Source organism: Natrix helvetica (assembly GCF_964273705.1).
Source record: "Natrix helvetica genome assembly, chromosome: 9".
Lineage (NCBI taxonomy): Eukaryota > Metazoa > Chordata > Lepidosauria > Squamata > Natricidae > Natrix > Natrix helvetica.
This window is the reverse complement of record NC_138560.1, coordinates 26,127,474-26,141,624: the sequence shown is the minus strand read 5'-3', so window position 1 is coordinate 26,141,624 and position 14,151 is coordinate 26,127,474. Positions and strand designations below refer to the sequence as shown.

Here is a 14,151-nt window from a genome sequence, read left to right as displayed (position 1 = left end):
GGCCATGTGACTACCAGGCCCCGGGGGGGGCAACCCTCAGGCCTGTCTGTCAGAACTTCAAATGGTTGCTAAGCAACCAGTTGTAAGCCAAGGACTGCCTGTCCGGTATCTTTTTTCCGTGCCTCCAGGTGGAGGGAGAAGCTGGCAAATGGCCTGCACTTAAGAAATGGGTCCGGTTAGAGCTGTCTCTTCCGTCCAGCATTAGGATCAGATTAGCTGGACATTAGCATCAGTGATGACAGTAGGGGCATCCTGAAGGTGCCTGGCTGCAGGCACTCCTCCTCCGCAGAGGTGCTCCTCAGAGCCAGCCTGTGGCTCACAGATGCACCTCCCTGGGGCATTCACCAGCCGAGATCAACAACACAGGTTAAAAATAAGACCCATTACTAAGTCTTGACTCTATATGTAAGTCGGAACTTGGGATGTGGAGGAGTAACTTTTACTTACAAATAAACTGCCTAAAAATGGTGAACGATGTTCTCCTTTCTCAAGTTGACGAACGCTGAAGCTGCGCAATGTTTTCAGGAGCAACGAAAACAGCTGGGTAGTAGAAATGTGTGGCTCCAGCCATCCAACACTCAAGAAAGAATGCCATTCAACATTTTTAGCAACAGCCGTCTGGTCTGTAAGTCTGAGTTGTCCCTAAGTCGGACGTTCTTAACCAGGGACAACCTGTAGTGCAGGGATGCAGCAGAGTCCTTCCCCACCCCAGAAAGGCAGCTTGCCTTTTTGGCATGCAGAGCCTGAGGGGAATGCCCTGGGCCTCCAGGAGAGAAGGGGGTTCCACCCGGCCCGCCAGGAATCCACTGCTGCCAAAGGGCAAGCTTTCTGGTCTCCCATCATTTTGGCATTACAGCAAAACAGCAGATACCTCAAGGACATGCCTTGAAAGCCGCTGTTTAGGAACCAAAAACCGTGAGCGCCAGCAAGGCATTTCCGTATGTCCTCCTCCTGGATTCTCACCTCCATCAGGAACAGAGGCAAGTCCATCACCAGCTGGGACTGCAAGAGAGTTAGTCTCCCTGCTGAGGTGTCTTACGTTCCTAAGGAAATGGGGGAAGCTGCTTTCTCAGAGGTCGCAGCTCTGAGTTGTGGGCTGTCCCTATGAGGTAGTCCTGGAAGCATCTAGTGGAAGGAAGGACTGCGCTTTTTTACATCCCAACTCTTAACCTTGATTGTGGTCGTACGTCGATGACTACCTGCGCTGATTCCGAGTTGCTCACAACACTTTTAAAATTCTTCTGAACTCTACGAGAGAATGGTGGAACCAGCCAGTTTGGCCTGGTGTTTAGTAAGGGATGAGGCTCAAACCTGAGACTGTAATTTCTAATTCTGCCTTAGGCCAAAAAAGGAGCTGGAGGACCTTAGGCCAGGCCCTCTCGCAGCCTCCGAAGGCAAATCATTTCTGAAAAAGGTAGCCAAAAAATCTTCAGTGATTAGTGTCCAGACAACCACCAGGAGTCAACAATAACTCAAGGGAAAAAGCAAAAAGAAAGGAAGGCGGTTTTCTTCTGGCAAGTGCCATGCGCTGCAGAACAAGAGAGGGTGGATTAGAGCCACAGCAGGGACTCTCCATCAAAGGCTTAGTTTAGGAAGAGAATGCTCCACTTTTGAAAGACAGAAGCAGAAAGCTAAATCTTATGTCACAAGATGCTGTCATTTTTTGCTGTTTCTTTCTAGAACCAGAGCATTTTGCAAAGAGTTGTTTTTCCCCGAAGCCTCTGTGCTTGTTTTTTCTCATCTATCTTAACCTGGAGAACAGATACGGAGGACTCCTGTTATTTCTGTGCTTCACTAATGTTTCCTATAAGAGCGCAAGGGTTTAAGAAAGGACAGGGTTTGACCTCAGTTGTACAGATGGCTAAAGCACAGAAAAACAAGCCTGTTTTTTTTAAGCAAAATACTGCATTATTGTATATAAGCACCTGCCCAAGGCTGCCGAGCCTCCGTTTCTACGTAACAATAACATTCATTAGCAGAGATAATGAGCACTCACAACTGCCCTAAATATATATTAACCATTACTTTAATTTAGGACATGTTCATGTCACTTGCGATAGCTAGCTTTTGCTATTAGAGGGAATGATGACCTAAGAAAAGGCTTCTACATTTTAAGCAATCCTCTAAAGCCTACAGTGTTTCCTCAAAAAGTAAAACAGGGTCTTATTTTCTTTTGACCCCCGAAATAAGCCCTTGACCTTATTTTCGGGGAGGTCTGATTATTTTTGAGGTGCAGGAGGTAGAGAGCGTAGTCACCTCATGGCTGCTGCTGTGCTGTAGTATTTTTGGGGAGGGCTTATTTTAGATCATGCGCTCAAAAGCCCAATTGGGCTTATTATCCAGGAAGTCTTATTTTCAGGGAAGCAGGGTATTATGCTGGATGATCCCCTATACACATGAGCATTTCAAGAAGGGGTGAACAATTTTCCAATTCATCAAATGCTGCTTCCTTCACTTATTTGTAGCCTCAAACCTTAGCAGCTGAATGTGTGAACGGCCTCCATTATGTATCTGAAGGAATATGAGATATTTGCCCATGGAATCCGAATTGGTATCATGGTTCTTCGTTGTCAATGTGCAACGATAAAGTCAGAGTGCCTAGACTTTCCATAAAATTTTAAAAACAGAATAGTAGACAATTAATCTGGACACAATCAAGCAGTAAGCACAGAAGGAGAAAAAGGATAATAGGTCCCAGAATTTTAAAACAAACATAACATATACAAGGTGCAATATCAAATAGAATAGTAAAAACACAACATTTCTAAAATATTCAGCAGTGAAAAAGATCTAGGACAAAGTGAACAAATGTTTGTAATAAAAAATAAATACATTAAATTGGCCTTCGTATTAATAGTAACACATACGAACGCTCATTAAATTGAACTGCCAATACATTTAAAGAACAACTCTGAGTAAAATCTCCCCTAGCTTAGGATTGGGCTGCGCTCAAAGTGATCAGGAACGCCATCAAAGCGGCCAAAGTTGCGCCTGCTGTGCTCCACCCACTGGTTGAGACTGAATCTCTGGGTTTTGCTGTGACTCCGCTTGCTGTAGTTCCTGTGCAGGGAGGGCAGTTTACAAAAGAAGGAAGAAAGAAAAAAACGTCAGTGCGAAACTTGGAGGCAAAAAAGCAGCAACCCAATCCTGGAAACAGTCCCATCCCCCCTTTGCTCAATGAAGCTTTCCACCCAAATACTGGCAGCCCCGCCCTCACTTTTCAACCTGGGACACTGGCAAACGGAGCATGGAGACTACGGGCGGGACCCCCTTCCTAGCCTGCCTTCCGTTTCCTTTTAGGCCTAAGAGCGTCTGCCTTCTCTTCCTTGACTTGACCCAGGCCCATTTCAGAAACTGCAGCCTCCAGGCCACAGCCATTGTCAAACCCAAGGAGGCGCATTCCTCAAGAAATTGGTATTATTTTTTTTATTAGAAGTTCGTCAGGTTATCTTTCAACAAAACTACCACGTTGATCAGAATTCAAAGAACTATCATTGCTTTACAAAGACTTCCTTTGCTGTTCTGAGTCTTCATGACTGATAGAACTAACGCTCAACTTATGACCGGTTGCTTAGTGACCATATAAAATTATAGTGGATTCTCCCTAAAGGCATTTACAACCTGGTTCCGAAGTTATGACACACATACTCCAGTCATATGACTGCATTTTGGACCCTTGGCAATAAGCCTACATTTTATGGCTGTCTGCATGTGAGTGCAATTTACAAAGTTTTTGCTGAAAACTGGTGTTTGCTTCCAGTTTTCGGATGAATTTGCTTAATGACTGCCACATTCACTTAACGATCACAGCAAAAAGGTCGTAATCAGGTCAATCAGGAGGGTGACCTGCTTTATGACCGTCATGACTTACAACTGTAATGGGCAGCTCCATTACAGTCGTAAGTCGAGGACTGCTTGTCCTGTAGTTCAGGAGAAGAGAAGAATGTTCAGGCAGATCAGACTCTGCTGCCTGCTTCTAAAGATGTTTAGCTGGCATGCCAAGGAATTGCTCTACCCTGGGCATTAACCTTCCTCTTCCTCCCCTAGATTTTTTTTCAGATAAAAAGGCTACGCTTAGAGTCAAATAGATGCTTCAAGACATTATCTTTTTAAAATAATTACTTTTATAATGATTTCTCACATTATAAAAATATATTTTCAGTTCTATAATTTTATGCCCAATTTGTTTTATTCACCTCAGCGAAATAAATGCTCAAAAAGAGCATTTGTATCTTTAATCCATAAACATCCAGAAATCTCACTGTTATTCAACTACACTGTTATCTTTGTAACCCAAATATCAGTACGTGTAAGTAAGGATATTTTGCCAACCTGATAAGATTAGTAAATTCTAGTTCCTCAAAATTGAAATCATGATACCTATTTTTACATGCTATGAGATCTGCAAAGCTGCTTCCCAGGAAAAGTTCTGCAGAGTTCTGCCTGTTCTCTCAGAGGAATCGTACCTTACGGTCAAGTCTGTTGGGTGGCTGTAACCGGATTCAGACGCAACTGTATCTACCAGCGTGTGCAACTCCTGGACGGTGTCTGGAATTCAGTAGAACAGAACATTAATCAAAACATCACGGTTAGGAGGAAGATTCTGATACTAACAACATTTTGGAATCTATTTTTCACTAACAAAAGGAAGGAAGGAAGGAAGGAAGGAAGGAAGGAAGGAAGGAAGGAAGGAAGGAAGGAAGGAAGGAAGGAAACAGCATACAGCAAAAGACACCGAGGCTTTGGGGACTGCATTTGCTCAGTGCCAAGAAAATTCCAAGTGCTGATTGATAAAGGAGATTCTTAACATCAGTTTTTTTCCTGTCCACTTTATCCTCCAACCAAGCAGTCCAACACTATTTAACCTTAATCAGTCCAACATTTTCTAAGCTACCATTTTCACTAACTAGCTAGACCAAAACAATTCACCTAACAGGATATTTTAAGAAAAGGTCAATCCTAGCAGAGATCACTTCCGGTTTCCAAAGGCGACGGACGTTGGTCCGCTGTTCGCTTCTCCAGTGGGCTCCTTTTAGGAGCACAGGGAGTCTTGGAGGGACCACCTGCCGTAGGGCGGCTTGCTGGAACCCCCCAGATAGGCGGCAGCCATGGGGGGGTCTCCAGTTTCGCCTTAGGAGCCAGGGAGCGTAGGGGGTGCATAACAGCACCTTCGCTGAATGGATTCCGGAAGGAAAGAGTTAACTACATGCAGCGGCTGAAGTGCTGGAGGTGAAAAATTTGCTCCAATCTCTTTAATTGCTTTTAACTGACGAGTAGTGGCTTTTTTACAAGTTGTGGATTCAATCTGTTTTAAGTAGGAAGATTGGAGGGGGGTTGTTTTTTTTTTTTTCTACCCCTCTCAGGCAAAGCGGCATTTGGACTGTCTCTCAATCTCGGAATGGAGATAGAGAGCAAAAAATTGAATTAGCCACTTGAACTATGTGAAAAGATTTATATCATAACTGCAAGAGCTGATTGCTGAGTTGTTTTGAAAGTTTTATGGAAGTTTTTAATGTTCTGCTCCTGATCCCGAGGAAGAGCCACGATGGCCTGCTTCCTTCTTCTTCTTCGCACTTATAAATGAAGTCTGCCTTTTGAAACTACCTTTGAAGAAAGTCTGGCTTTATATTATCCCCCCTGAAGGACTCTTGGAGCCTCTCCTATTACGTGGTCTTTCTGGATTTGGACTATTTGATTTCCTTTTTTTTGAGTGACTTCTTGGCTTGGAACTGTGACAGAGGGTTAATTTTCACTTTTGGATTTGCCTGTCTTCTCGGACTTGCTCGGCTGCACGCTTCGCAGACGCCATTTCTTTTGCAAAAGATTTTTACTCTTTCTGAACTTAGACTGGGGGCCCAGAAAACCACCTACAGGCAAAGCAGCCTCGGCACCAACTTCTACTGCATCCAGTCCAACGATTCAACATACAAAAATTTCATCATTTTTACAAGAAAAGAATGGAGAGAGTTCAAAAGATTTATCTGTTGCTCAAATGTTCCAAGCTATTATGCAGGGATAAAATGGAGGTAGCAGATTTTAGAGATGAGCTTAAAAGTGTGCAGCAACAAATAACAGAAAATAAACAGAGAATTGGTGTGCTAGAGGAGGGCGCAGCTGGGCTGGGGGAGGAGGTTAAGGCAGTCCAGAAGGGGAATATAGAATTGGAAAATTTTATGGCAAAGATAGAACTTGAAAGAATGTCCTTCTTTCTCAGATTCCAGAACCTACCGGAGACAGAAGATGAAGATCTTAAGGATATTATGAGTACAATTTTAGCAGAATATATTAAAAGAGATAAAGAACAGTTGTGGTGGGATATGGATCTGGTTTATAGGATTAATTCAGCATATGCCAGAACACATAATGTTCCAAAGGAAGTACATGTTAAATTTCTTAGGAAGACCACGAGGGATGAGATTCTAGGGGCTCAGAGGGAGGGAGCACTAAAATATAAAGATAAAGAAATTGCCATTCTTAAGCAAATTCTGAAAAAAATAAGAGATAAGAGGAGGAAGTATTCCTCCTTATCAAAGAAATTATATAATAAGGGAATTTGGTTTAGGTGGTTATTGCCAGAAGGAATGCTGATCTTATGGGAGGGAAACAGAATTAGAATTAACACAGTCGTGGAGGCAGAGGCCTTCATTAAAAAACATAGTGCCCTCCTAGAGGACAGAAATATAAGAAGTAGTGAAAAAGGCGACAAAACACAAGTCATGAAGGAGGGAGGGGCAGCAGCTCCGCCTGGGGACAGGGGGGAGGGAACAATAATGGAAAGACTCAGGTCACAAAAATAAATATATCTGGAATATCATTTTAATTGTTGATATATTAGAAAGTGGCAAAAGAGATGATTGAACACATGGTTGATACAATGTATAATAAGATGCTGTTTCTGCTTATCTTTTATCTTTTTTTTTCCCTGTAAAAAGTTGTGAGAATTGGAGAGATTCCTACCTCTAGCACGATGGAGCTGCCAAAAATTTTTTTTTTGTATATCCACCTACCCTTCCCCCAATTTTTAAAAAAAAAACCAATAAAATTCTTCCAGAAAAAAAAGGTAAATCCTAGTCATAGAGACTAAAAGAATCTCAAATCAACATCTCAAGACAACTAGCAATAGTCCATAGAGCTGTGATGGCACAGTGGGTAGAATGCAGTACTGCAGGCTAACTCACTGCCAAGAGTTTGATCCTGACCAGCTCAAGGTTGACTCAGCCCTCCATCTTTCTGAGGTCAGTAAAATGATGACCCAGATTATTGGGGGCTAAAGGGTGACTCTAAACCACTTAGAGAGGGCTGTAAAGCACTGTGAAGTGGTATATAAGTGCTATTGCTAATAGGTTGCAGCAGCTGTTTTTGAAAAACCTTTACTAATGGTAAGAAAGTAATAATAATAATAATAATAATAATAATAATAATAATAATAATAATAATAATAATAATAATAATAATAATAATAATAATAATAATAATTTATTTGATTAGCCGCAACCCTCTCCCGAAGGACTCGGGGCGGCGTACAATCAAAACGGATAAAAATACATATAAGACAAACATATATACAAAAAGAACAGAGACATATACATATGTGCATGGAGGAGAGTTGACTTATAAGTGAAAGACAATTAAAACACAATTTAAAATCCCCTTAAATAAAATTACTAAATTAAAAAACCCAACAGGAGCGTTACGAAGTTATGGTTGAGCCAGGCCAGCTATTTGGAAAAGGTGGGTCTTGAGCTTGACACGGAAGGAGCGGAGGTCAGTAGTGGTCCTAATATCCGGGGGGAGGTCATTCCACAGGGCTGGGCCCGCCACAGAGAAGGCTCTGCTCCTAAGCGCCGCCCCATGGCACTGTCTGGTGGACGGCACCTGGAGAAGTCCCTCTCTGTGCGAGCGGATGGGTCGTAGGGATGTATGGGGCAGAATACGATCCTGCAAGTAACTAGGTCCTGAGCCATGGAGCGCTTTAAAGATCGTAATCAAGACCTTGAAACGCACTCGATAGACCACAGGAAGCCAGTGCAGCTCGCGCAGGAGAGGTGTCACATGGGAGTACTTAGTACTCCCCATAATCACCCGCGCGGCCGCATTCTGGACCAACTGCAGTCTCCGAGTGCATTTCAAGGGAAGCCCCATGTAGAGAGCGTTACAGTAGTCCAGGCGAGACGTCACCAGCGCATGGGTGACTGTGCGTAAGGCGTCCCGGTCCAATAGGGGGCGCAATTGGCGCACCAGGCGAACCTGGTGGAATGCCCCCCTGGCCACGGCTGTCACATGTTCATCCATGGACAGCCTGGCATCCAGGAGGACGCCCAAATTGCGCACCCGCTCCACGGGGGCGAGTTGAATGCCCCCAATGGCCAGAGATGGAATTATCTGGTTGAACCGGGGAGCCGGAACCCACAGCCACTCCGTCTTGGAAGGGTTGAGCCTGAGTCGGTTGTCATCCATCCAGACCCGTACGGCTTCCACACACCGGGACATCACTTCGACGGCCTCGTTGGGGTGGTTCGGGGTGGAAATGTACAGCTGAGTATCATCAGCGTACAGATGATATCCCACCCCGAAACCACGGATGATCTCACCCAGCGGCTTCATGTATGTGTTGAACAGGAGTGGCGAGAGGACCGACCCCTGTGGCACCCCACAAGTAAGGGGGCTTAGGGTCGACCTCTGCTCCCCTGCCAACACACGTTGCGTCCGGCCGGAGAGGTAGGAGCCGAACCACCGCAAAACGGTGCCCCGGGCCCCCAACCCCTCCAGTCGGTGCAACAGGATACCATGGTCGATGGTATCAAAAGCCGCCGAGAGGTCTAATAGGACCAGGATAGAGGAACAACCCCTATCTCTGGCCCTCCAGAGATCATCTACCAACGCGACCAAGGCCGTCTCTGTGCTGTGCCCAGGGCGAAAGCCGGACTGGCGCGGGTCTAGATAATCATTCTCCTCCAGATGTCGTGGAAACTGAGAAGCCACCACACTCTCTACAACCTTCGCCAAAAAGGGAAGGTTGGAGACAGGACGATAATTGGCCAGCTCCGTAGGGTCCAGGGAAGGCTTCTTGAGCAAGGGTCTCACCACCGCCTCTTTCAAGGCGGCCGGGAGAGACCCCTCACCCAACGAAGCGTTCACTAGGCCCAGGAGCCAGTCGCGTGTAACCTCCCAGGATGCCAGTACAAGCCAGGAGGGACACAGGTCCAGCAAACATGTGGTAGGTCGCAGTCGTCCACGCAATCTGTCCAAATCCTCGATGACAACCAAGTCAAACTCCTCCCAAAAAGGTTTCTCAAGACTCGCCACTGGCGTCTCGACTGGGCCACTGAAGGGGACCCAATCCTTCCGGATTTGAGCGACTTTATCCTGCAGATATTTCCCAAACTCCTCTGCCCTACCCTGTAAAGGGGCCTCCCGCGGCCTCTGAAACAGAAGGGAGCGGGACACCCGAAACAGGGCGGCAGGGCGGTTCTCTGCGGATGCAATGAGAGCAGCACAATATTGACGTTTGGCCGTTCTCAATGCCACTAGGTACGTCCTTAAATGGGCTCGTACCTGTGCTCGGTCAAATTCGGATCGGGAGGATCTCCAACGACTCTCTAGGCATCTCTTGCGGCGCTTCATCACCCTTAGCTCCTCGGTGAACCAAGGAGCCAGGGTGGATCGTTGCCGCCAGAGAGGCCGCAAAGGCGCCACCCGGTTCAAGGCCCCGGTAGTCGCATTATTCCACGCGGCTACCAGGTCCTCTACCCGAGGGCGGGTCAGGGCTGCAGGAGGTGGCCCAAGCTCCGTCTGGAACCTGTCTGGTTCCATCAAGCGCCTGGGGCGAAACCATCTATTATTTTCCGGTTCCACCTCCCCGCAGCGAGGGATAGCACCAGGGAAGTCAAGTCGGAGGAGTGAGTGATCTGACCATGACAGAGGAGTGATGGTTAAATTCATTCCTCCCAGATCACTCAACCACTGGCGAGAGACAAAAACAAGGTCCAAGGTGTGACCTCCCTCGTGTGTCGGGCCCTGAATCATTTGAGTCAGGTCCATGGCTATCATGGAAGCCATGAACTCCCGAACCCCCTCTGATGCTTCTCCCACCGACGGCAGGTTAAAATCCCCCATCACTAAAAGTTTGGGGGTCTCAACCGCCACCGATGAGATCAGCTCGAGGAGCTCAGGCAGGGTCGCTGATGTATGGCGGGGAGCCAGGTATACTATCAGCAGGCCCAACTGCCTCCCAGGGCCCCATTTCACAACAAGGGATTCACATCCGGACGTCTGTGGCACAGTGGACTCCCTCGGCTCTAAGTCCTCCCGGATAATCACTGCTACCCCACCGCCCCTTCCCAGGGGCCCGGGGCTGGTGAAATGCTTGGTAACCTGGTGGGCACATTTCCACGAGGGGTAACCCTCCCTCGTGGCCCAACCAGGTTTCCGTTATTCCCGTGAGGTCCGGCTCCCCCTCCAAAATTAGATCATGAATGAGGGTGGCCTTATTGACAACGGACCTCGCATTGCATAACAACAGCCTCAGGCCCTGGGCCTGCAGATCTTGACCACCTAGAACGCGGGGGTTGGTACAAGCGACCGGGTGTAACCAGCACCCACGGTCTCCCAACTGACTGCGAGTTGTTAATCTGTCCTCGTATCTGCCCCTCCCTACGACTGTTGGAATCAAGGAGCCCTGTATAGGAATGATATCCTCTCCCCCCTCCTCCTCTCTGCTCCTTCTGCTCAAGACCCCACCTGGTGACCTGGCTCTGTCATCGCTCCTGATCTGACCCACCCACCCCCCCAACCCCTAAACCCCTAAAAGAATTTAAAAAACATTTAACTAAAAAACCCCTAAGTCTCCGCTTCCTCCACCTCTCGGGATTAATGAATCCGTCATCAAGGTGGGCCCTTGAAAGGGCGGAGGGCCACACCTGCGAGAGGGGGGATTCCTGCAGTAGGATTAGGTCTAGCCTAGAGTACATATGCTGTTAAAAATTCATCAGGGCCTAGGCTCTGTGCTGCAGATGGTGTGATCATACGCCATAGTCCAATAAAATTGAAAAAGCTGGGTTCCGGTGCAAAGAGAATCGTCCAGTCCAAGATGAGGGGGGGGGGTAGTGATGATAATAAGATGGTCAGGTGCCAGTCAGTAAGTGGGGGCTAGTGGGTGGTCAATGGTGGATAGCGAGGGGTAGATGGATTTTTGCTTGATAATGGGCAAGGGGCAGATGGTCAGTCAGATGAAGATAGGGGGGTAAAAACCTCCAGGGCGCGCACGGATGAAAAACAGGGGCAGTTGTTAGTCCAAAAGTCAGCAGGGGGGGGGGGGTAAACGGAACAGTCAAGGAGGTGGCTGGCAGGGGGTAAAAAACTCCCCTGCCAAGTCTGATGTTAAACCTCCTGCCAGTTCCCAACAAGCCTGCCAGTTCCCAGCAAGCCTCCCCCCCCAGCCTCCAAGCAGCCTCCTGGAACGCAGCCCTTCTCCTACCAGGCCTTCGGCATTTAGGTCTTGCCTAGGCCTGCATCCATGTTCTAAGTAAGAGGATTAGGCAGGGAAATGAGGAAGCTATCAATTTTTCTGTTCACTAGAATAGACACTATGTTGGCTAGTAACTATGGGACCGTAGCTCAACACCAACATATCTGGACAACAAACCCTGTTCCTGGATCAGTTCTCTAAATTCTCTGCTCAATTATTCGTTCTGTGAATAAAAGTTTCTAAAGCCCTTTGGAAGCCTAATTTGCAGGTCTTAGAGCATTCCTTTCCTTTCAGCCATATTTAAACTTAGCAAGAATATTATTATTCAGAAAATGAAAGGGAGGGGGAAACAGAAAGTGGTGGATTTTATTGAAGACTTTAAAAAATACGTGGGAAATTTCACCCATCCTAAAGAAGGTACCATTAGCATCACCTGGCAGGCTAACAGCTGGGATGGATCCATATTTCCGGCCGTCTCAAAATAGATTTGCTAAATGCCGCTGTTAGCACAAACAAATGCCTTTGTTTGTACTAGGCCACTTTATGAGACCATACTGAGTTTGCACAGCAAAGCTGGATTGCTATCTGACCCCCCCTTCCCTTGTTTTGCTTGGTCTTAAGATGCTGGCTTATCTAAGTGAAACAGGAACAAAAACCCATGAAAGGTTTCTTGTTTTTAAAAATGGTTTGACACAACAGACTGAGGCAGAAACTAGCCAGTTTTGTCCAAGCGTGTATGTATGTATGTATGTATGTATGTATGTATGTATGTATGTATGTATGTATGTGTATATGAACCGAGCCAATGAAATAAGACTGATCCTCTCTTTCAAATGCAACCAAGTGCTGAAAAGAGAGCTTACAGTAAACAGTATTAAATAGATGTAAATAAATATTAACATGTGAAAATTCTTAGCTGGAATTAGAAAAAATGGAAAATCAAAATGTAATTAAACAAAAGTCCAAACAGCGACCAAAATGCTACGAGGCTGACACCGCCTCCCTAAAGATAAGCCTAGCACTTTACACAAAGTCACTCCTCCTCACCCAAATGGAAGAGCATCTTCTCCCACCCACCAAGATTGAAATGGCCGTAATCCTGTCTGCCTTTTGTAGGGCTTGACAGACTCATTTTTCCACGTCAGAAGAACAACATAGAATAATAGAGCTGGAAGGATCTTGAAAGTCGTCTAGTCAACCCCCTGCTCAAGCAGGACACCCTAGACCAGCAGTGGGTTCGGTTCGGTTGCAATGGGGCACGGCGTCCTCCACATGAACGTGTGTAGCGCGCATGCACACATGCAGCACACACATGCGTTTTATAGTCCAGCGCCGCCTGCACGACGCTCCAGCTGCTTGGCGGAGTGTTGCGCAGGCATTGTATGTGCTGTGCGCAGAAGCGCTGAAGGGTTTAAAGACAGGTAAGGAGCGTGGGCAGGCGGGTGGGCCCTCTGGAGCACCGTACCAGAACAGTGCCCGGTGCTCCAGGCAGGCTCCAGTACACCCGTACCGGGGCATACCGCCTGCCACCCACCTGTCAACTTGTAAAGCGTTGCCATGACTATTATCAGGTTGGTATTGGAGGGAGGATTCCATGCATACCTTCAGCCAGAGTCGGATCGCATATTTCTACAACCTTGTTGGTGAATGTGATTTATGACACAGATAGAGGGGAGGGGACATAGGGGTAAAGTTCAAATGCAATTAAGCAGATATCAGCTTCGGGTCCGCAGAAGAACATGCCAGAATGTTGATCCTAATAAATGAATGGATTTCTTTTGAACTTTGTCTTGAGGCTCATAAATTAATTAGGTCATCTTCTGAGAACTTCACAGAGAGCCGAAACTGACTTTAAAAATCTATCAAGATTTCCAGGTTTCCTGAATCCTGGGCTCTCCAAGCACTCCCCCAATATTTGGGGTGCTTGGGAGGGAAAATCAGGCAACCATGGCTGAAGAGAGAGACCTCAAAACACCAGACAGCCAAGCTGTGATGTCTTCCCCAGCAGCAGAAGCAAGATAGGATGAGTACTGGTGGAAATTAGCCTCTAAGGCAGCTGAGTAGAGTTCCCTTACCCTAGTCACCAGATACAGGGAAGGGTCTCAAACGAGCTGGCAAGGGTGGACTGGAGGTGGGACTGGGAACAAGCCAGGCTCCCAAAGCCCCAGATGGAATCCCTGGGGAGTACAATAGAACAACAGAGGGAGGATTTTGACCAGACCACCCTTGCTGATGAGGGGCCATCATGCCACCCAAAAGAGAGGGGAGGGACATCTGATCCTGTTGAGGGGAAGAGACGCAGACTGGAGCGCAGCCCCCCCCCTCCAACTAATAGAAGGAGAAGGAGCCCGAAACTGCAACCAGTGCCTCTCCCACACAGCAGGCAGGCTGCCCAGGACAGGCAAACCCCTCCCACCCACCCTCCCTAGAGGTGAGGAAGACGGCCAGCCATATCAGGTGCAAGCATACAGAGGTTGGAGGAGTAGGGCTGAATGACCCGCCCCAATTCAAGGGAAAGTTTGATGGGGACTCAGACCAGCTAGCTCTATTCCTTGATTCAGCTGATATCCACCTAGAACGCTATGGACACCTCTACCCATCCCCCAGGGCCATGGTGAATACCATTGCAGAGGGTCTAGAGGGAGAAGCAAGGGAATGCTTAGCAGCCCTCCACAAGAGGAGAG

General features: G+C 47.1%; 1 protein-coding gene across 1 annotated transcript in view; it reads right to left on the bottom strand.

The window, feature by feature from the left end:
* Positions 1–2,601: 2,601 nt before the first annotated feature.
* S100PBP (S100P binding protein) overlaps positions 2,602–14,151 on the bottom strand; it is a 38,499-nt gene continuing 26,949 nt past the window's right edge. The window contains exons 5-6 of the mRNA XM_081961841.1: positions 4,467–4,548; positions 2,602–3,060 (exon numbers count right to left, since the gene is read on the bottom strand). Of these exons, the coding sequence (XP_081817967.1) occupies positions 2,928–3,060; positions 4,467–4,548 (215 nt within the window). The 3' untranslated portion in view covers positions 2,602–2,927. The remainder of the gene's footprint in view (positions 3,061–4,466; positions 4,549–14,151) is intronic.